Genomic DNA, 24534 nt, shown 5'->3' on the forward strand with positions numbered 1-24534 from the left:
TTTTGATAACTACTTTTCATTGTGCCTGGTAAAACTAGTAATACTCATCATTAATAATTTAGAATTGATAGAATAATTAGATAATAAATTAAAATGCTAGTTAATAGAGTCTGATTGTGAACATGTTTACTTAGAGAGAGACAAAACTTCTGAATAATACCTAAGGTCACTTATTGTAAAAAGGACGTAGTGTTTTTTTTGGTGAGGAAGCTTGGCCTTGAGCTAATACCTGTTGCCAATCTTCCTCTTTCTGCTTGAGGAAGAGTGGTCCTGAGCTAACATCTGTGCCCATCTTCCTCTTTTGTGTGTGGCCGCCTCCACAGCATGGCTTAATGAGTGGTGTAGGTCCATGCCCGGGATGTGAACCTGCAAACCCAGGCTGGTGAAGTGGAGCATGCAAACTTAACCACTACACCACCAGGCCAGCCCCAATGTACTTTGTTTGTTTGTTTGTTTTTTAATACTAAGGTAGCTGTTTCTCTGGGGGAGTTTAACATATATTTTGCTTAGACTTGGAGTAATGAATAACAGTAACTCTCAGGGTTCCACTTTTAGTCTATGCTGCTCTTAAAATATGAAAAGCACATATAATCTAGTAAAAACTATCTTGTCTTCTCATAGTTTTTTTTCCAACCAATCATTTGATTTCTGTGTCTTCTCATTAAAGGACTTTTGCCTTCACCTGGGATTAAATATGTTATTAGTGCTATAAGACTCAGGTGATACTTAGGTGGAGAAGGTAGTCTATTTTAAACAAAAGAAAACACAGAGGAAAATTTGTATATGATTTCATTTTAGCCCAATCCTTGTTTAGATTAGCATGGAGATGCCTAAAGACAGTGGGTTATAGGTATAAAACAGAGAGCAAGCCATGGCATTTGCAGTTCTGCTACAATTTTGTGATTATTCATCTTAACCTGTTATAATTTGGTTTGTTATAAATATTCAAGGGAAGAGGATGAGAAATGACCACATAGTATTTTCTTGGCCTTATGTTTTTGAGGGTAACCCTACCTGGATACACAGAACTATACATACACCATCTCTTTCTCCCTCCCTTCCTTCCTTCTTCCCACAAATATTTATTAATGCCTACTATGTGTCTGGCCCTGGGTTTGATGTTTGAAATACTCTGTGAACAAAACAGTAAAAACTTCTTACCATCATAAAATTTATATTATGGTAGAATAAGGCAGACAGTAAACAAAAGATAATTAATAAATACATTTTTTCATGTTAAATAATATGAAAGTTAACAAGTGCTAAGGGAAAACAAATAGGGACAGTAGGATCAAGAGTAGAGTATCATGGAAAGCAATTGGAGGGTCTTGAGGCGAGGGGTTACATGATATAATTTATAACGTGAGGCATCACTCAGGGGTCTCAGTTGTCATGTGGAGAACAGAATGTAGAGGATCAGGGGTTGAAGTCAGGAGAGGAGGCAGGCTGTTGCACTAATCCAGCCAAGGGATGATATGGCAGAGACCATAGTAGTAGTAATGAGGTGTTAAGACAGTGGCCAGATTCTAAATATATTTTTGAGGAATTTTCTGATGATTTGAAAGTTAGGTGGGTGGAAAACAGAGGAAACAAAAACAACTGGAGACTTTTGAGATAGGCAATTGAGAGGATAAAGTTGCAATCAACCAGAGTAAAGAAGGTTTTGGGAAACACTTGGTTTGAGAAAATAAGGAATTCCATTTTGGACAGTCAACTTTGAGACGTCCATTAGACATCCAAGTGAAGAATCAAGAAGGCAATTGGATACAGAAGCCTATGAACATTAATTATGTAATTGTCAGCATGGAGGTGGTTATTTAAAGCCACTACACTGGACAGAATCACAGGGAAGGGAATATAGATAAAGAAGGCAAGGGAACAATGACTGCTCCATTAACAAATCAGAGGAAGGAAGAGAGGAACCGTTAAAAGCTGAGAACAAGTAACCATTTAAGTAGGAGACAATCCAAATAAATGAGATGTCCTGGGATTCAAAGGAAAACAGTGTTTACAGGAGGAGTGAGGGATTCAACGACTGAAAGGTAAAGTAAGAAGAGGATAGAAAATTGATAATTCTATCCAGCAATGAGTATGTTGTTGGTGACCTTGACAAGAGAAGTCTCTGGAGTAGTGGAGGCAAAAGCAGTCTGAAGTCTGAACTTAACTGTGTCTTCTGTGGCCGTAAGTCCTCAGTATCTTTAACATGTAAGAGCTGTAAATGGCCTTTTTTTGGTTAGCCTTCTGTAACTTCTCAAGCCTTGGTCCAGTAATGTGTACTTGTATATGCTTCTTTATCTTTTTTAATATAAATGTCAAGACCACCTAACATCAAATAGGCGAGAGTTCTGGCTTCCCTATTGTTTTGTCCAAGACATTGGGGATGTCAATTAACCTCTGGCATCTATGTTCTCTAGTCAACATCTGCCTTAAAGGGTTGTGAAAATTAAATCAACTACCCTTATAAAGTACTTGGCACATTGCCTGGCACATGGTAAGTGGTCAATTAGTGACAGCTATTATTGTCATTGTTATTACTATGCAACTACAAGGTTTTGGTGACTCCATTGAAGTTGGTTATTTAGCCACTTTGTGGTACCCAATAAAATAATCCTGGAAATCTCAAAACTTTTTATTCTTTGAAGAAAAGGTTGTGCACAGCCTTCTTGACCTTGCCTGGAAGTCTCTAGTACTCTGAATTCACCCACTTGAACCTGTTCTCTCTAAAAAGCCAGAGTTCCTGAGGCAAGCTAAGCTGTCCCTGTTGGATGAAAGTCTCTCAGATATCTTTTTTATTGCTTCACTTGTATGACCCCTTGGCCTTTATCTCCTTGGCCACTAGGTTGTTCTGGTCCTCACTTCTTTTACCTTTAGCTGCATATCTGTCCCAAGCAGGCTCCTCCAAAGAAGTCTGAGATGCCTTTGTCTGAAATTATCAACTAGCTCTCAAAGGTTAGGAAATTTTTTGAATCTCAAATGCCTGTATGAGAAAAATGGAATAGAGAGGTGGTGCAGATGTTCAAATAGTTTAATGGAAAATGTGGAGAAAGAAGGACAACGTATATAATAGCTAAGAACATGCACTTGGAGTCAAAATTGGATTCAAGTCCTGGCTCTTCAGTGATCTTGGACATTATGCTGGTAAAGCATCCCCTCTAAGAAAACCATCAGGAAAATCTTTTGATCAATAAAGCTTATTTTATTAAAGTTACAGCAAATAATATTATCTGGGTATTGTTAGAAGTGTTTCAAAAATGTGAAGTTAGGGAAGAGTTTTCAAAGGCTTCTCAGACCTCGTCTGGGAGATTTTAAGGTAAGTCTTGCAAGGCAGAAATATGGTTGAAAATGGGGCAGAGTCTGTGAAATACAGTTGGAGTGAGTGGGCACAGCAAGGTGAGGGCGTTGAAGCTGTCTTGATGAAGCGAGTGATTCGTCTTGGTCAATAAGCTGTTTTAGTTGGGTCACAGTCTTATATCCCGGGAGCAAGCATTTCTTGCAGCAAGCAGCTCAAGAATTACTGTTTGGTTCAGTGTTGTTGAACACAGGTTTAGGAAAATAATGTCTTGTCTGAGCATTATTTAATATAGGAAATTATGTTGGTTTCGGTTCTCAGTACTGATTTTGTTTAAGTGTTAATATCTTTATCTTTGAAATTCAAGTTGTAGGTATTAAATAAGATAAAACATGTAAAGCATTATGTCTGGGCCTCATGTCAAGTAAATACTCAACATACATTAGCTGATGTGATTTTTATAGGGCCTTATTGAAGAAAACATATGCAGTTTGATGCCAGCATGAGAGAACCCAGGTTCTGGTATCAGACTGCCTGATTTCAAATCCTGGAACATCACTTGCTAGCTTGTCTCCTGTAGTAGATTGCAAACTTTTTAAATCATCTCTCCATATCTCATTTTTTAGTATCGGATTGCCAATATTCAAACAGAAGTGACTGAAACCAAAATGTGTGTGCTTGTGTAACTCACACTGTTAACAAGCATTGCTTTATTTGCAGAATGACATGAATTACATAGCTTCCAGTGGACTTCTATTCAAAGATGGCAAAAAGCGGATTGATTACATCCTGGTTTATCGAAAGTCAAATATACAATATGACAAAAGAAACACATTTGAAAAGAACCTCAGAACAGAAGGCTTGATGTTGGAAAAGGAGGTAGGTGCTTTAATAATATTAGTTATATGATATAATATGCTGGAAGAAATATGATCTCTTATATTTTAGTATAGAAATTGTGTACCACATGGCTTTATAAAATGTACATTTTCTCCCAAATGTAAAAGAAATACATATGTATAGTCCCATTTAAATTATGTATTCTTTTTTTACTCTATATATTTCTATAAATTTAAATATTTTTCAAAGGGCATAACTATTTTTGCAATTTTAAAAATTGAATGAGGAATGCTTATACCTATGTAAAGTACAAAGCTCCATGAAAAGAAAAACTAAATGTTCAAAAAAAGAGTTAACCAAACTGTTAATTTCTGGGTTTTAAATGGAACTATAATTCATTTTGTTTCCAATCCTTTTTCTTTTATGCTTTTATTTTTTTAGACCAGTTTTAAGATCACAGCAAAACTGAGAGGAAGACACAGAGATTTCCCATTTAATCCCTGCCCTTACAAAAGAGAATGAGAAGACAATCCACAGACTGGGAGAAAATATTTGCAAAAGACACATGTGATAAAAGGCTGTTATCCAAAATATATAAAGAACTCTTAAAAATAAACAATAAGAAAACAAACAACCCAATTAAAAAACAGTCCAAAGATCTTAATAGACACCTCACCAAAGAAGATATACAGTTGGCAAATAAGCATATGAAAAGATCGTCCACATAATATGTCATCAGGAAAATGAAAATTAAAAAATAAATACCACTACACACCTATTAGAATGGCCAATGAAAAATGTCTCCTTTTCATTCAGATCTAGATAATTTGCAAATAAGCTTTATCAATGAAACAGAGTACTCACCGATACTTAGATGTGATATTGGAGCCTCCTCTTTTTTTTCCCCAGGGCATATCTCCTGTGATTTGTTTTCTGAGGAACACACACTAAAAATTACTGAACTATAACCTGAGGTGGCCCTAGAAAAATTTATCCATTTGTATTTATTAAAATTCTTTTAATATGTATAAAATAACAACCATACAATGCCTTGACTCCTTACAAGGTAAGGGTTTAGTTGCACACTGCCTAGTGTTACAGAATTGGGCAAGTGGAATTCTGATCTCAATTTCTAATGACTCCTTTAGTTGTGTTTCCTTTTTTATGCCTCTTCTGGAAATTTTAGCCTAAAATATCCGTATCATTGGTGACTAATTCAGTCAAGAAATATTTATTGAAAAAAATCTTAAGAGCTCAGTTTTGTGATAGGCTTTTGTTCTTTTGATTTCCTTGCGATTTCTCCTCCATACAAACAGAATCAATCACTTCCTCATCTGTTCCCAGGGCAGTTTATATGTACATTCTATTATTATACTGGTAGTTATTTTGCTCACATATCTGCTGTTATTTATTAATTCAGCAAATAATTTTGACAGGTACTGTGCAAACAGTTGGGGATCCAATGAGTAAAGCAGACCACATCCCTGACTTCACCAAACTTAGAGTCTGTGTGGGAATCGATCGTGAACATCGTCTAATTGGAAGAGACATGACTTGCCTCACAGTCTCCACCTAGTTTTCTTGGTGGAATGTCCATTCTCCCTTGTTCCTCCAGATTTTTCCCAAGAATAATGCTGAATGTTGTTCAGCCAAAAGGAGTCCTGTTCTGCTTTTAAAGGGAAGTCCATTCATTCTTGAGCTCTCACTGTTCAGTCATTGCTAACAGATGTTTTTGTTTTGTTTTTTCAGTTTGTCTAGATTGGCTCTCAGCAGGACAGTGTCCCTATGTGTACTCTTGTTCCTGGAAAGAGAGGTTTTTAATTCTGGGTTCCACAATTACAGCTCTTTGAGTTCACATTTACATGCTTAGGATTTGGTTCCCACAGTTCAATAAAGTGCCAGGACAGCTGGCCAGGAGGTGTATTCAACCTCAACTGCACATTTCACTGGAATTGACCATCCCCACAAACTGTGGCCATTGTGTTGAGCACAACTTATGATCTCTGCTTCCTCTTTCCTCCCGTTTACCTCCGCTTTGAGGCAAATGACTACTTGTCCTGATAGTGGAAAGAGTAAAGCCTATCCCAGTTCTCCAGAATAGATGTTATTCATTTTGAAACAGTTGAGGGATTTGCATATCTTCCCTCCAAAAAGGGCATAGAAGCCTTATGAAATTTGATCCAAAACTCTCTAAGGAGCTCTGCCTACTCAAGCAGGGAAAGTGCTGCAAATTAAAAAAAAAAATCTTGTTACACTCTTTCCACTTGACTAATACTTGCATAACTAAGAGGATACTTAAGTGTCTTTGCAGCATGAAGCTATTCTCATTGAAAGGTGACTTTCAATCTGTACTTATGATATAAGATCTAAAATTCATTCTTATGAAGATACCCTTTATAATTTCTAACTGTGATAAGTGACCTAAAAACAAGTAAATGTTGCTAGAATGGCTTATATCAAGGGCAACAATCTAGTCTGGAAGGTGAAAGAAGACTAGAAGAAACAGAAGAAGTGAAATTAAAGAAGTAAACTTTGAATTGAAATTTAAAAAATGACTAGTAGTTGATGTAGGTCTAATAAAAGATGTGGTTTTACAATGCTGGCTGCACATTAGAATCACCGGGGGACCTTTTACACCAGCGATGCCAAACTCTACCATAGTGTAGACTGAACAAATATCAGGATGGTAGTGGGAGGAGGGACTCTGGTATTTTTCAATACCGGAAATAAAGGGTACTAGATGAGGTTGGAAAGAATGGCTAGGGTTAGATAATTCCATTTTGTGGTTTAAGACTTTGGATGATTTTCTTAAGAAAAATGGGAAGCCTTTGAATAATTTTAAGCAGGGAAGTATCATGCCCATATTTGTTTTCAAAAAAGATACTGTGGATTGCTGAAAAGAGTATGGATTTGAAGAGCAAGACTGGAGGCACAGAGATCACAGGTGGCATTAGAGATGGAGAGAAATGAACAAATTTGATAAATAATTTAAAATATAGTTGAAATATAGATATTTGGTGGTGGTTTGGATATGGTAGGAAAAGGAAAGAACATCTCAAGGACAATTTGGGCTTGTGGCTTGAGCAATTTCTTTGTTCATTCAAGAGCATTAACAAAGCACCTATTGTATGCTATATTCTGGAGATGAATAGGAATGAAGATAAAAATGGGCCATGTTCTCATGGGAGGAGAGAAACCATAAACAGACAAGAAAAATGGCATAGTGAGGAAGGTTACTCAAAAATTACAACAGAATAGTGTTATACAGAGAGTGTGACTAGGTATCTATGTTAGCATGTGGGATCTGAAAGAAAGTGATTGGATAGAAAAGGAGTTCATGATGGGAAGACAAGAGGGCAGAATGTTATCTGCAGAAGAAATCACCAGTATAAAAACACTGTTGACCAGAAGAGAGCTCATTTGGGGAGAAAGTGGGATAGGATTATGGGAAGGAAGGTCAGAAACTAGTGATTGAGGTACATTTGAGAAATACAAATAGAAATGTTCGAAATTTGTGTGTAGACCCAAATGAGGAGTCTGAACTGAAGGTAAATGCTTTCATTTTTAGGGTATAGATGGTGATGTAAGCCATGTATTAGGATGAAATCCCTAGAGAGAATGAGAAAACAGTGAGCCTGGGAGTGACCTATAAAAGGTAGGCAAGGAGAATAGACATTTGAAGGAGTTGGAGGTAGGTGTAAGGGGAAGAATGAGGAGTCACAGGGAAGAGTGGTTACGGGGTAAAACACTGCTGAGAATCAGATAAGAGAAAGAGGTCCGTTTAGTTGGAGGATGTGGAGCTCTTTGGTGAAAGCAAGGAGAATCATTTCTCTGAGGAGATGGACTTGCAAGCTAGATGGGCATGAGCTGAAGAGTGACTAGACAATAGAAAATTAGAGGCAGCAGCAAAAGTGATCAACTTGCTTATCTGTGAATGGGAGGATGGCAAACAACAGCCAGAGAAAGAAAGAGGTCTCATGAAGTTTCACTTACTTCCTTCTTACCTACATGCCACTCAAGTCATGCCGTGGTGGTGTCCCACATAGAAGAACCAGGAGTTACAACTGGGATATACAACTATGTACTGGGGCTCTGGGGAGAAAAAAGAAAAGGACGATTGGCAACAGCTGTTAGCTCAGGGCCAATCTTCCTCACAAAAAAAATAAAATAAAATAAAAGCCCTTTGGGGGGCTGGCCCCGTGGCCGAGTGGTTAAGTTCGCGCGCTCCGCTTCAGGCGGTCCAGTGTTTCATTGGTTTGAATCCTGGGTGTGGACATGGCACTGCTCATCAAACCACGCTGAGGCAGCGTCCCACATGCCACAACTAGAAGGACCCACAACGAAGAATATACAACTATGTACCGGGGGGCTTTGAGGAGAAAAAGGAAAAAATAAAATCTTTAAAAAAGAAAAATAAAAGGCCTTTGGGGAAGATCCAATACACTGAATATCAAGTGTAATATCAAAGAAATTCAAGATTCCTGGATTGTATTTTTTTTGTAGAAAAGTTAATTTTCTAAAATTACTTATTTTGTCAAAGATATTTTTACAAAAGGGTTATCTTTACTTATGTTCCTAATTCTTAGAGTAAGGACATTGATGTTTTTAATGGTCGAGTTAATTAGGATTAGATTAATTATGCCAACATTAGTGCCTAAAATCAGCCTGCTATGACAAATGCAGTTTAGGTGAACAAAAACGTGTTTCCATAATAAGCATTCTAACATTATATCATTAAAAAATATTGCCTTAAGTTTTCAATTCAAGATTTCTTGACATTTTTTGTATTGGTTTCCTGTTGCTGCTTAAAAATTACCACACACTGAGCCAGCCCTAATGGCCTAGTGGTTAAAGTTTGGTGCTCTCACCACTTTGGTAGCCTGGCTTCAGTTCCCAGTTGTGGAACCACACCACCTGTCTGTCAGTCAGCATGCTGTGGTGGCAGCTCACATAGAAGAACTAGAAGGACTTAGGATATAAAACCATGCACTGGGGCTTTGGGAAGAAAAGAGAAGACAGAGAGGAAGATTGGCAACAGACGTTAGCTCAGGGCAAATCTTACCCAGCCAAAAAAAAAAAAAAATTACTACACATTTAGCAGCTTGAAACAGAACCCATTTATTAGTACACAGTTCTGTAGGTCAGGGATTTGGATTGGACGTGGGCTCTTTGCTCAGTTTCTCACAAGATTTAAATCAGTATAGTGGCCAGGCTGCATTCACATCTGGAGCTCAGGATACTCTTTCAAGCTTATGTGGTTGTGGCAGGATTCAGTTCGTTGTGGTTGTAGGGACTGAGGTCCCTAGTTCCTTGCTGACTGTCAGCCAGGAACTATTCTCAGCTCCTGGAGGCCATTCTCATTCCTTTCCACATGGCCCCCTCCATTTTCAAAGCCAACAATGGAGAATTTTCCTTGTGTCCCTCTGCTGTTTTGAGTCTCTTTTAGGGGCTCATCTGCCGTGGAGGATAATCTCCCCTTCTTAACAGCAAATGTGCCATATAACATAACGATCATGGGAGTGAATATTCCATCATATCCGCATATCCCAGGGATTGTACAGGACAAGGACAGTAGGGCATGAGGATCTTGGAGAACTTCTTAGAATTCTGCCAACCACACTAGTAGAAAAAATCAGTGTCATGAAAAAGTCTATTGCCATTCTAAACAAACAGAAAGAAGCTTAACTATGATGACAAGATAGAACCTAAGTATATTTTTAGTTTAAGTCTTTTGTTAATTGATGACTAACTGGTATATAAATACTTACAGCAATCTGAACTACCAAATCAGTGTTTTGCATTATCATAAACTTTTATTTCCTATCCAAGTTTATGTTATTGGAGGCTATGGCCTTTGGTTGCAATTTAATTTTAATCAATATTACATTGAAAATATTTAGGGCTTGTGACAGGAGTTTTGGGGAAATGAAATGGTGAAAATGTCAGCAAGTATCAGATTTGTTAGCTGGAAAATGAGCATATGCCTAAGGGAACAAGTCCCCATTTTGTAAATTTACATTCGCCTAAGCTAAGCATTGAGCCTGGCACAGAGTAGATCTCACATCCTCATTAAGTTGCATGTTTATTTAGACAGTGTCTAGATGGTCACTTAATCAGCAGATAATGATGCATATTTGAGTGGGTAGATGACCTGTAACTGTTAGAATAGGTGCTTCTTTATCCAAGTAGATTTCCAGATCATATCAGAAATTTGTCTTTATCTTGGACTTAATACCATGAGCTACCACATCCTATTTTCTTTCAGCTCTTTGTCACTGACTTGCAGAGTGACATTGTAAAACCACAATTTTTAAACTTCGTCTACTCTCCAGAGTGAATGTTCTACCTCTTTGGAATTTGGGATGGAATTATTAAATAATAAGGTGAAGTATGAAGGCACTGGGTGTTTTATTCCCTCAGAAAAGCCCGCCTTCATCAGAAGCTAAGCAGAGTAGTGCCCGCTTGGGAGCTTTTGATTCCAAGGGAGAAGGTCATCTTTCTTCCTGACAGCACCATCCATTCACCAACTCCCTGCTCAGTAGCTACAAGAAAATGAAACTATTTTTGTTTTGTTTTGATTTAAGTAGAGGTATAACAAAAAAAAATTAAGTTGAGGAAGTTATAAAAGAAGACGACATAAAATTAGAAATGTCTTAGGTGTATGTGCACTTAGCTTGACTTTTCTCTCCTTTATGGTAGAGTTAATGCAGAAACATCCTTCTAAAGCATCCCTTTTATTTAAGTGTCTTAGATTATTTCACATCTTAGAGTTTGACAGGAATGAATTAATAATCAGTGGTAAGCCAGCTATTCATGATGCTAATTGGAATCCTGACATAGCACCTCTTTGAGAATAATTCTGGCTTATTTGCTTTGTTGTCTCCATCATCTCTTGCTTAGGCACAGAGTACGTAGAATGTGTACTCAAAATGTTAACTCATTCATTCATTCATCCATTCAACACATGCTTCGTAAGTGACTACTGTGTGCCTGGCGTAGAACTCGGTGCTTGGTATACATAAATGAACAAATGAAAAAACAAAGATCCCTTCCGTCATGGTACTTACATAATAAATAGACCCATTCCTTAGAAGATAATAAGGACATAAGATCATTTCCTATATATTTCTACAGGAAAAAGAATACAGCAACGTTAAGAAGGATGGGGCAAGGACAGGCAAGTAGTAGCAAGTGAACAAATGATAGAAGCGGAGTGAGTGAGAGGGAGAGTGGGGGAAGAAGAGGTTAGGGAGATGTGAGAGTGAGATTATAAAAGGCTGAGTAGGTCATTGCAAAAACTTTGGCTTTCACTCTGAATGAAATGGGGTTCTGAGAAATGATATGATCTGAGCTACATTTGAAAGGATCACTCTGGCTGCTATGCAATGGATAGACTATTGGAGCAACAATATGAGCAAAGGTTCCATTAGAAAGCACTGTAGGAATCCAGCCAGAGATGATGGTGGCTTCGACCAGGGTGGGAGCTGTGGAGGAGGTGGGGAGTGATCAGATTCTGGCTGTACATACTCTAAGGTAAAACAAATGAGAAACTATCTGGTAGTATGAAACCCAAGTTCTCCTGCTGTGGAGGTTAAACCTTTCCAGATGTCTCCTAACAGGCATACATGTATTAGTCACTCCTTCTTCATGCTGCTTCTGTACTCTGGACCAACGTGCCTAGGCTTCAGGAACTGTGACACTCTGAGGGAGAAAGAGCTCCATTCCTACCAGAATAAGGCCCAGCTCCTGAGAAACTAGTTTTTGTCTCAGAATTTGCCTAATCTTCAATAGAGATCTCCATTTTCAAGCTCACTTGGAACCCCGGGAGGAAATGCAATCATCATTCATCAGTTGATTTCTCACGGGCTTGGTTATTCAGCCTTAAATTATCTTACACATAGAATGCATGAGTCTCCTATAGACTGATTTTGTCTGAGTCTAGACTCATTTATTTTCAGAGAAGTCTCTCTTCCAGATTCTGGGGAAAGTGAGCATTAGATATGTTTTCTGAAATCTGGAAGGTCTCATTCTTTTTCTCTCTTTGAATAACTGCTGCAAAAGAACCCACATCTCCCCAAGAACAAACAATAACATTCAGGCTTAGGACAATTTAAATATATACAGAGGGAAGAGATAAATCTTCCAAGGAAACTATAGTATATACACATAAAGTTTGATTATAATTTATACCCAGTTTATATTACCAGAAAAAATATTTAACTCTTCAATCATTTGATTCAAGTCACTCTACTTCAGAGTTTCCCAGAAATCGTAGATTGTTACTGGTTTTATACTTGTAAAACTCAAAGTCCTATTATCGAAGGCTTACAATATCAAGGGACAGGCTCCACCAAAGATGAATCAGTTAGCCGTTTACTGAGAAAAAGAAAATACAAAGATTCTAGTGAACATTTGAAATTATCCATTATTTTGGCTATGGTCTGATTGGAGAGGAATGCTCTCAACTGAGAATGCCCAGTTCTGGATAACCTGTTATCCTTGGGCTCTTCATATGTCCAGTCTCTCATAACACTCACAACAACTTTGTGAGTTAAGATCATTCTCTCCATTTTTCAGGAGAGAAAACAGAGTATCAGAGAGGTTGGGTAATTTTCCCATGGTCATAGAGCTAGTAAATGGTAAAGATCCAGTTTGTACTTAAGTTTTTGTGACTCCAAGCACCATGTTTTTTCTACCATGCCATGTGATTTCTTCTAAGTAGGCAGTCAGGATTGATGAAATTTAAATTGTGCCAGGCAGTGAAAGGCAAGTTGGTGTAGCACTAGTAGCCAACACCACAATTTCAAAAGAAGGATCTTTGTTATCATATTGAATATAAGAACTTTTGCATGAATAAAGCAGGAAAAGCTAGGCATGCACTGCATAACAATGTTTTGGTCCATGACGGACCGCGTATACAACAGTAGTCCTATAAGATTAGCACCATTAGGTGTGTGTGGGCTATACCATTTAGGTTTGTGTAAGTACACTCTATGATGTTCGCACAAGGACAAAATCACCTAATGATGCATTTCTCAGAACTTATCCCCATCCTTAAGCAATGTGTGTCTATAGTAAAACATGAAATGCTTCTTTCTCTTGCCTCAGATGCTGCAGTCATTTCAATAGGTGAATGCCTATGCCGCTTTATGTTTTAAAAAGGTTTTCTTGTCTTTACCTCTCCTGCACTGAAAGCTTTCAACCAAGTCTGGGACAGTCACTAAAAAGAGCTTGGAGATATCAACATCATAATTGTTCCCCTTTTCCTTCATCAATGACAGATTTCCAGCTGAGTTAAAAAATATATTTTTTTAGCAAATAATTGTTTGAATGAATTAGTGCTCATTTTAAAAAAATTGTACACCTTATTTCCTCAAGCATAGCAAATGCGTGTAACCTTGGTCTGAATTCAAAGGCCTGTAGATATTTAAAATATACTATGTGTTCTGTCACTGTCAATTTTTATTTCCATCATTCTTTACCTTTAACGTAAAATAAATATATTCAAAGTAGGAAAGTCCTTTGGAAATTGTACTGATGTAAAAACATATTTTGCTATTTTTTCCATAATGATTTGCAAAATATGAATTTATGAATGTAAAAATTGTGCCATTTAATTATAAAACATATATGATTTTAAATTAAACTGATAAATTTCTACCATACTTTTAAGCTTTTGAGCTTGACACGTTTCTTGACAAGTTCTTTCTAGTTGAAATTTAAATGAACAATGTTAACCAAATGTAGTCCAGCTGTATCTAACCTGGCATATGTGTCTAAATGGAAGCAAACCGCAGTTCTTTTTTACAAATGTTCAGCTCCTGTGATCACATGAACGATCAGCTCTGTGGAATTCATTGCTAGAATGGTCACAAACTTGATCCTTGCTCTCCGGGCCTCAGACAGTGTAGGATCTTCAGAAAATAACTGTATAGGCTTTTTGTAAAAAAGTAGAATATGACCATGAATGATACATAATGCCAAAATAGTCAGTTATTTAAATGGTTACTTATGTTAGACTACTGGACAAAATCTAAGAAGCTTGATGATCATCTGGTTCAGAAAGACGTCTGATTCTCTTAGTGATATAAGCAAAATATTTGCAACAATAGAATCCAATTCTGGGAATTCTTCAAAATTAGACCATGATAGAAAATTTTGTAAAAAGCTCCTTAGATAATTCTGATGCACACTTGACTGTGCTAAAACACCACTTGTCTATCAAAGATGCGTAATTTCTTATGATCTCCTGATACAAGTATAAGTGGATGGAAAGCTTAGAGTAAGTGTGCAAGTTTGACAGCTCTGTAAGGTCATGGACTTGTATGCCTTATACTCCATTTTTCCCCAGAATTTTCATAGCACCCAGAAAGTAGTAATTTTTAAATAAATTGTGGTAGAAGAATAAGTGAATGAAATAATGAAGGGCTGGTGGCAAGTGTCAGTGTTTTCTACCCCTTCTGAGTAGGAATGAGAGGATCATGATGAAATGTTCACCAAGAATAACTCCGGATTCCTAACTGGCTCATGATTGTTCTGATTGAGGATTCTCATGTTGATAATGGTCAGTATAAGAAAATGCACTAACTCACGTAGGTGATTATTTCTTAAAACAATGGCATTATTGCATTTTTATTATGGTTTTTCTGTATTAAGAATTTGTTATCCATATTCCTTTTAAAGGAGTGACAATGATTCATGGGTAGGCAAGGGGACAGCGTTCTCTCCTCTCAGATCAAATTGTGGCATGCTATCCTCAGCTCTTGTTCTGAATAATGGTGCCTGTCCTGCTATCCTTTGCAGCCAGCTGTTGCAAACCCTGATATCATGTTTATTAAAATTCACATTCCATGGGACACGCTGTGCAAGTATGCAGAGAGGCTGAATATCAGGATGCCTTTCAGGTACTTTCAAATTTTATTTCATTCTATCTCAGTGTATATTAAAATGAGTCTGGTTTTTCCAAAACCTCAGAGCAATAAATTTAACTCTTTCTACAGAAGAAATGTTTTTTCTTCCAAAGGTTAGGTTTTTTGAACAGTTTTTTTTTCTTATAATTTTCTTGTCTAATGTGGTAAACTTTCTGGTTCCCTGGACGTTTTATATCATTTCTAGGTGGACTCGCCTACAGAGAGGGAAAAACAGTAGTTTTCAAATGTTAACTTATAGCATAATTCCCAAGATCAATCTCATTTCCTATTTCATATGGATAGATAGAACTCCTGTTGTTTTAGTGGAAGGCAGGAAACGTAAGTGTGTAGCATCGTTGCGTATACAAATATGGTGTTCTTCTCTGTACAATGGTTAGCAAGAATTATTCCTCATGTGCAATTCAACTAGGATGTTTTCTTAGCTCTGTCCTCAGTACCAAAGGATAAATGGTAATGAGAGCCCAGCTCAGTTCAAAGATTTTTTTAGTACTTCCTATAGGCAAGCAAAGATTGAATACACATCAGTTTCCCTATACTGTGTTCTTGTGTTATAGGCAGAATGTATCGCTTTCCTCCATCATTTCTTAAAGTTAAATTCAATAGTTTTCCTACTATGTGCAAAGATATGAACATTTACATTTATTTGGAGCTCTATACGCTTCATCAGGTACTAAGAAGGTTTAAAGAGGCTCAAAGTAACAGGACACCAAGTAAATGAGCCTCTGGATAATGAATATGAATTAACATTAAAAGCTCAATTCAAAAATATGAAGAAATGTCTCCAACCTGATAGTATGGAAGAGGCCAACTTCTTGATTTCTGAAGAATTTTTTCCTACTGATGCTATGTCTTCTTCTAAAAGGAGTTTTTTTGAAATACTTACCTGGGACTTATGACAGGCTGATAATGGGAGAGTACTTGCCATTTGCTCCATCTGATTTCTTCTTGTTTGGTCTGTACATATTCATGATACACAAAATCAGGCAGAATTAAAAGAATGAATAAATTTTAACCTATGAAGTTAGCAAAGAATTTTCAAGTAGTAAACTTCAAACCTAGTACAGATATGGTAAATAATCACCTTTACTTATGGTGGTAGTCAAACTTCATAAAATATTCTGAAACTCAATTTGAAAATATTTTCTGTGAGCATTAAAGCTTTTCATACTCTCAAGCTCTTACCTCAAGAAGATAATTGAAAAAAGTATGAAAACATTCCCTGAAGTATTATTTATAATTGCGGAAAATTGAAATAGCTTCTATGTTCAATAGTGGAAGATTTAAGTATATCACAATATACCCTTGTAATGAAATGTAATATTTATAAAATAATGGGTACAAGGATTTCTTAATCAAAGGGATATCATAAATAATAAAGTTCAAATAAAATGCATATGGGATATGTATTTATTCATACAATGTGATCTCAACAATGTAAAATAAATAGGAATAAAATTGCAAGAAAATATAATAGGCTAAAAATGATTGCTTCTGATGGGTGGAATTATGGGTTCCTATTATTTTATTGGTTTACATCCTTATGATATTATCTATTTTTAAAAGTTCTAATTTGACTGCAGGATGTAAACAAGGATGTGAAAGAAATGTGACACCCAAGACAATGACCTACCTTCAGATATCAGGGTGAAATTGCTAAAGAATTTCCAAATTGAGCCTAAGTGATTACCCATGCCTTCACCCTGCCCCTATTCCTGTGATTTCAGCATTGTTTTTAAGAGCTATAGTTGAATTTATGCACAAACTAGTTTCCTTGTAGATCTAAAAGGAGGAAGCCCTTGCAGTCTATCACAAAGTGTACCATCGCAGTGGGTTTCAATGTTCAGGTTCAGTTCAGGTTGAATGAATGTTATGTTAAAATATCTCATCAGAAAGTGAGCATGTCTCACACCTACCTCCTCTGGACTTTGTACAAAACAGATGTTTGTCAGGAGTCCAGAAGATTGGTTCCCTTTTTGCTATCTAAGGGGGAATTTGGCATCATTTGACTCTTAGATACTGGCAAAGGTGCTTATTACTAATTTGCATTTATACTTTTTTTTTTGGAAAGTTAAGTTCATACCTTTTTATTGTTTTTATTTGTACTTCTTCAATTACTACAAAGATTGAACTTTTGTTTATAGGTTTATAGGCTATTTGTATTTGATATTTTTAGACTATATTGTCCTTTGTCCATTGGAAGGTGTTAGCAGTTTCTTCATTGATTTGTAAGAGCCCATTATCAATCAAAACTATCAATCATGTCATGAGTTATCTATCATCATGGAACGATCAGTTCTCCCAATCTGGTTTGTCTTTTTTTTTTTTTTTTTATTTGAGTTCATAATAGTTTACATCATTGTGAAATTTCAGTTGTACATTCTTTCTTTTGTTTTTTTTTTGTTTTTTTTTTTTGAGGAAGACTAGCCCTGAGCTAACTACTGCCAATCCTCTTTTTGCTGAGGAAGACTGGCCCTGAGCTAACATCCGTGCCCATCTTCCTCTACTTTATATGTGGGATGCCTACCACAGCATGGCTTTTGCCAAGCGGTGCCATGTCTGCACCCCAGATCTGAACCAGCAAAGCCCCGGCTGCCGAGAAGCGGAACGTGTGAACTTAACCACTGCGCCACCGGGCTAGACCCTGTACATTATTTCTTGTCTGTCACCACATAGGCATTCCCCTTCACCGGCTGTGCCCACCCCTCACCCCCTTCCCCTGGTAACCACTAAACTGTTCTCTTTGTCCATGTGTTTGTTTATATTCCACATATGAATGAAATCATCTGGTGTTTGTCTTTCTCCCTCTGGCTTATTTCGCTTAGCACAATTCCCTCCTGCTTCATCCATATTGTTGCAAGTGAGATGATTTTGTCTGTTTTTATGGTTGAGTAGTATTCCATCGTGTGTATATACCACATCATCTTTATCCAATCATGAGTCGATGGGCACTTGGATTGGTTCCATGTCTTGGCTATGGTGACTACTGCTGCAATGAACATAGGGGTGCATATGTTACTTTAGATTGTGGATTTCAAGTTGTTTGGGTAGATACCCAGTAGTGGGATAGCTGGGTCACATGGCAGTTCTATTTTCAGTTTTTTGAGGAATCTCCATACTGTTTTCCATAGTGGCTGCACCAGCTTCATTCCCACCAGCAGTGTATGAGGGTTCCCTTTTCTCCACACCCTCTCCAACATTTGTTATTTTTAACCTTAGTGATTACAGCCATTTTAACAGGCATAAGGTGGTATCTTAATGGAGTTTGGATTTGCATTTCCCTGATCGTTAGTGATATTGAATGTCTTTTCCTGTGTTTATTGGCCATCTGTATATCTTCTTTGGAAAAATGTCTGTTCATATCCTCTGCCCATTTTTTGGTCACGCTCTTTGTTTTTTTTTGTTGTTCAGTTGTGTGAGTTCCTTATACATTATGGAGATTAACCCTTTATCAGATATATGATTTGCAAATATTTTCTCACAATTGGTGGGTTGTCTTTTGGTTTTGAGCCTAGTTTCTTTTGCCTTGCAGAAGCTCTTTAGTCTGATGCACCCCCCTCTTTTTTATTTTTTCTTTTGTTTCCCTTGTCTGAGAAGATATGGCATTCGAAAAGATCCTTTTAAGTTCAACATCAAAGAGTGTACTACCTATATTATCTTCGAGGAGTTTTAGGGTTTCAGGACTTATCTTCAAGTCTTTGATCCATTTTGAGTTTATTTTTGTGTATGGAGTGAGATAATGGTCTACTTTCATTCTTTTACATGTGGCTGTCCAGTTTCCCCAATACCATTTATTGAAGAGACTATCTTTGCTCCATTGTATGTTCTTGGCACCTTTTTCAAATATTAGCTGCCATATATGTCCAGTTTTATTTCTGGGCTCTTAATTCTGTTCCATTGATCTGTGTGTCTGTTTTTGTACCAGTACCATGCTGTTTCGATCACTATGGCTTTGCAGTACCTTTTGAAGTCAGGGATTGTGAGGCCTCCAGCTTTGTTCTTTTTTCTCAGGATTGCTTTAGCAATTCAGGGTCTTTGGTTGCCCCCTATGAATTTTAGGGTTCTTTGCTGTATTTCCATGAAGAATTTCACTGAGATTCTGATTAGGATTGCGTTGAATCTGTAGATTGCTTTAGATAGTATGGACGTTTTAACTATGTTTATTGTTCCAATCCATGTGCATGGAATCTCTTTCAATCTCTTTATGTCATTATCTATTTCTTTCAATAATGTCTTGTAGTTTTCATTGTATAAGTCCTTCACCTCCTGAGTTAAATTTATTCCTACGTACTTTATTCTTTTTGTTGCAATTGTAAATGGAATTGTATTCTTGAGTTCTTTTTCTGTAAGTTCATTATTAGAGTACAGAAATGCAACTGATGTTTGTAAGTTGATTTTGTACCCCGCAACTTTACTGTAGTTGTTAATTATTTCTAAGAATTTTCTGATGGATTCTTTAGGGTTTTCTATATATAAGATCATGTCGTCTGCAAACAAAGTTTCACTTCTTTACTCCCTATTTGGATTCTTTTTATTCCTTTCTCTTGCCTAATTTCCCTGGCCAAAACCTCCAGTAGTATGTTGAATAAGAGTGGTGATAGTGGGCATCTTTGTCTGGTTCCTCTTCTCAGAGGGATGGTGATCAGCTTTTCCCCATTGAGTATGATGTTGGCTGTGGGCTTGTCATATATGGCCTTTATTATGTTGAGGTAATTTCCTTCTATCTCTGTTTTCTTAAGAGCTTTCATCATAAATGACTGTTGGATCTTGTCAAATGCTTTCTCTGCATCTATTGAGATGATCATGTGGTTTTTATTCCTCATTTTGTTATTGTGGTGTATCACATTGATTGATTTGTGGATGCTGACACATCCCTGTGTCCCAGGTATAAATCCCACTTGATCATGATGTATCTTCTTTTAGGTTTGTTAATAGATCTTTTTGATCTACTGCTGTGTTTGGGTTGCCAACATTTTACTGAGGACTTTTGCATCTATGTTCATCAGCAATATTGGCCTACAGTTTTCCTTTTTTTATTGTCCTTGTCAGGCTTTGGTATCAGAGTGATGTTGGCCTTGTAGAATGTGTTAGGAAGTGTTCCATCTTACCTAGTTTTTTGGAATAGCTTCAGAAGGATAGATATTAAGTCCTCTCTGAAAGCTTGGTAGAATTTCCCAGGGAAGCCATCTGGTCCTGAGCTTTTATTCTTTGGGATACTTTTGATTACTGTTTCAATCTCTTTCCTTGTGATTGGTCCATTCAGATTATCTGTCTTTTATTGATTCAGCTTTGGGAGTTTGTAAGAGTCTAAGAATTTATCCATTTCCTCTAGATTGTCCATTTTGTTGCCATATAGTTTTTCTTATAATCCATTGTAATTCTGTGGTATCTGTTGTTATTTCTCCTCTTTCATTTCTAATTTTATTTATCTGAGTTTTCTTTCTTTTTTTCTTTGTAAGTCTGGCTAGAGGTTTGTCAATTTTATTTATCTTCTCAAAGAATGAGCTCTTTGTTTCATTGATCCTTTCTACTGCCTTTTTTGTTTCAATAGCATTTATTTCTGCTCTGATTTTTATTATTGTTCTCCTTCTGCTGACTTTGGGCTTTGTTTGTTCTTCTTTTTCTAATTCAGTTAGGTGTAGTTTGAGACTGCTTATTTGGGATGTCTTATTTGTTAAGGTGAGGCTGTATTGTGATGAATTTCCCTCTTAATGTGGCTTTTGCTGTGTCCCATATGAGTTAGTATGGTATGTTATCATTTTCATTTGTCTCCAGATATTTTTTTATTTATCCTTTAATTTCTTTAATGATCCATTGCTTCTTCAATAGCATGTTGTTTAGTCTCCATATCTTTGTCCCTTTCTCAGCTTTTTTCTTATAATTAATTTCTAACTTTATAGCATTGCGATCAGAAAAGATGCTTTTTATTATTTCAATCTTCATAAATTTATTGAGGTTTGCCTTATTTCCTAACATATTGTCTATCCTTGAGAGTGTTCTGTGCGCACTTGAGACAAATGTGTATTCTGCTATTTTTGGATGGAGTGTTCCTTATATGTGTATTAAGTCCAACTGGGTAGCTTTTCATTTAATTCCACTGTTTCCTTGTTGATTTTCTGTCTAGATGATCTATCCATTTATGTGAGTGTTGAGGTCTCCTACTATTTTTTTGTTATTGTTAATATCTTCTTTTAGGTTTGTTAATACTTGCTTTATGTACTTTGGTGCTCCTGTGTTGGGTGCATAAATATTTTAAGCGTTGTTTCTTCTTGATAGAATGTCCCTTTGATCATTATATACTGCCCCTCTTTGTCTCTCTTTACATGTCTTATCTTGAAGTCTACTTTGTCTGATATAAGTATTGCAACACCTGCTTTCTTTTGTTTGCCATTAGCTTGGAGTATCGTCTTCCATCCCTTCACTCTGAGCCTGCGTTTGTCATTAGAGTTGAGATGTGTTTCCTGAAGGCAGCATATTGTTGGGTCTTGTTCTTTAATCCATCCTGCTACTCTGTATCTTTTTACTAGAGAATTCAATCCATTAACATTCAGGGTGATTATTGATATATGAGGGCTTAATGCTGTCGTTTTATCACTCGTATTCCAGTTCTCCTGCATTTCCTTTGTTTCTCGTCCTGTGTATTTTGGTCAACCAAGCAAATTATGTAGTTTTTTTTATGTTGTGTTTCTTTGTTTTCTCCTTATTTATTATTTGTGTCTCTTCTGCTTTTTTTGTTTAGTGGTTACCATGAGGTTTGTATTCAAAATCTTGTGGATAAGATAGTCTGTTTTCTGATGGCCTCTTATTTCCTTACACTAAACCAATTCAGTACCTTTCCTCTTCCCCTCCTAGTTGTTTTTCTCACATCTTATTCCATCTTGTGTTGTGAGTTTGTGGTTAAAATGACAAGATTATCTTTGTTTTTGGTGTTTTCCTTTCCTTTGTCTTTAATGCAATTCTTGAGTATTTGCTATCCTGCTCTGATTCTGGCTACCTATTTATCTCCTTACTCCATGCTTTGTAACCCATTTCTCCCATTTTTTTTTTCAAGTATGAGGGCCTTCTTGAGGATTTCTTGTAAAGGGGGTGAGGTCTTGTGGCTACAAACTCCATTAGCTTATGTTTTTCTGGGATTGATTTTATTTCTCCATCATATGTGAAGGATATTTGTGCTGGATAGAGTATTCTTGGCTGAAAGTTTTTGTCCTTCAAAAATTTGAATATGTCATTCCAGTCTCTCCTAGTCTGTAGGGTTTCCACAGAGAAATACGTTGAAAGCCTGATAGGGGCTCCTTTGTAGGTTATTTTTTTCTGCCTTGCTGCCCTTAGTATTCTTTGTCATTCACTTTTGCCAGTTTCACTACTATGTGCCTTGCAGTAGGTCTTTTTATATTGATATATTTGGGAGATCTGATACACTCTTTCACATGGATTTCCATCTCCTTCTCTAGGTCTGGAAAGTTTTCTGCTATTATTTCTTTGAACAAGCTTTCTGCTCCATTCTCCTTCTCTTCTCCTTCTTGGATACCTATAATTCTTATGTAGCATTTCTTAATTGAGTCGGATATTTGTTGAAGACTTTCTTCATTTCTTATTAATCTTAGTTCTCTCTCCTCCACTATCTGGAGCATCACAACATGTCTATCTTCAGTTATGCCAATATGCTCCTCTATGATGTCTGCTCGAGTGTTCAGGGAATCAACATTTTGTTTTATATCTTCCATTGTGTCTTTAATCTCTAATATTTCTAATGGATTCTTCTTTATAGTTTCTATCTCTTTTGAGAAGTAGCTCCTGAACTCATTAAATTGTTGCTCTACATTCTCTTTTACCTCATTGAGTTCTCTGATGATAGCTATTTTGAATTCTTTGTCATTTAGATTACATATTTTTGTATCCTCAGGACTGATTTCTGGGTACTTGTCATTTTCTCTCTGGTCTGGAGATCTAATATAATGTTTGTTATTGCTAGAGGGAGTGGCTCTCTTTTTTTTGAATCCTGGTGTTATTTGGTCACAGTTACCACCTATCACCACTGGATTGGGCTCAAGAGCCATGTGTTCTGAGCCCTCTGCCTTGAGTGGAGATTCCAGACACTGGAGCTGACTGCTGGGCAGGTTAGGGGAGGGGCACTCTCTCTTGCATGCTCCATGGGTTTTCTCCCTCTGCTCTCACTATCTGCTCTCCTGGGGTGTTGGCTTGATGAAGTCACCCCTTGTAGAGGTCTTCTCTCTGGCTGCAAGGGCCCTCAGGATCCTTGGTGTTCCCACAAATGAATGTCCCCTCCCCTGTTCCTTCCCTCTGGGAGGCCTCCCGCTGTCCTGGATCACAGTCTTTATAGGAGGGAGTGAAGTTTTTTCTTACCCCGTTGCACCTCCTCCAAGAGGGCTCCAGTCTCTCTGCTCTCCATCTTAATGGCTGCATGGGTCTGTCCAACGTTTTTATGTTGTGTTTGTATGTCCTCTGTTGAAGTATGAATGTCTTTATCATTGTATGTTGGAGAGGAGACATTACTGGGAAAGCTCAGCTCACTCCACCATGATGCTGATGTCACTCCCACAGTTATACTTTTATTTGGTGTAAAAGTAAATGTCAGTTAACACATTTGCTTTACCCATTTATCTGGAATTCATAATTTCTAAGATAGTTTTTCTGTCTTCATCAGCTGCCTTCAAAGTATGCTCATTCTGCTGTAGTCTGTGGGGGAAAAGTCTTATAAAGACAATTGCAACACAATTTTGGTGTCATACTTTTCATATAGGTCTTTCCACCGTCTTGCTTGTATTTAACTAGCTTTAAGCATTGAAGGTCTGTTAGAGCACATCGGTCCCCTTTCTCTCATGTCCCTAGCTCTTGACTTTTCAGGTAAGTTTTAAGGAACTCTAATTGAAAGAATAATCAGTCTTCTCACATGTATTCTCATTTTTATAAGAAATCTGTACCAAATTTAATTCCATTGTTTCTTTTCCTTAGAAGTTCATTAAAAACAATTCCCTTGCAAGATTGTGAGTGTCCTCAGTTTGTATAAATTAGAGCTTAGATCTCCAAGCTGTGTACCATATTGTCCGTCCATCCATGGGGAGGTTTTGAAGAAGATATTCTCTTTGAAGGCTTTGCTCTTTATAAATGATATTCATTTTTTATTTCCTGGTAAGATTACATTTAGCCAGTTCTGGTGGTCTTGTGGCTAAGATTCAGGGCTCTCACTGCCCTGGTCCGAGTTCATGACACCACCATCTCTTGGTTGTCATTCTGTAGCAGCTGTGTGTTATTGTGATGCTGAAAACTATACCACCAGTATTTCAAAAACAAGCAGAATCACCCATGGTGGACACATTATGGAAACTTTTGGAAAATGCCATTGAAATTCTATAAATATTAGAAAGTATACAGCTTTTTCCAAAGTGTGTCAGAGGAATACTAGTTTCAGAGGATCTTAAGAGAAAAATATCCTGTGACTAAAAATGTTTCTGAATT

At 37.0% G+C, this 24534-nt stretch overlaps 1 protein-coding gene across 9 annotated transcripts in view; it reads left to right on the plus strand.

Annotated features, from left to right (window-relative positions):
• Positions 1 to 24534, plus strand: part of ANO3 (anoctamin 3) — a 451605-nt gene that overhangs the window by 317775 nt on the left and 109296 nt on the right. For all 9 annotated transcript variants that reach the window (XR_011440741.1, XM_070273456.1, XM_070273457.1 and 6 more), the window contains 2 exons: positions 4010 to 4168; positions 14933 to 15033. Coding sequence is in view for 8 of the 9 variants with exons in the window: in XM_070273456.1 (XP_070129557.1) it covers positions 4010 to 4168; positions 14933 to 15033 (260 nt within the window). In the remaining variant the exon portion in view is untranslated. The remainder of the gene's footprint in view (positions 1 to 4009; positions 4169 to 14932; positions 15034 to 24534) is intronic.

Source organism: Equus caballus, chromosome 7 (assembly GCF_041296265.1).
Source record: "Equus caballus isolate H_3958 breed thoroughbred chromosome 7, TB-T2T, whole genome shotgun sequence".
In the NCBI taxonomy this organism is placed as follows: Eukaryota; Metazoa; Chordata; class Mammalia; order Perissodactyla; family Equidae; genus Equus; species Equus caballus.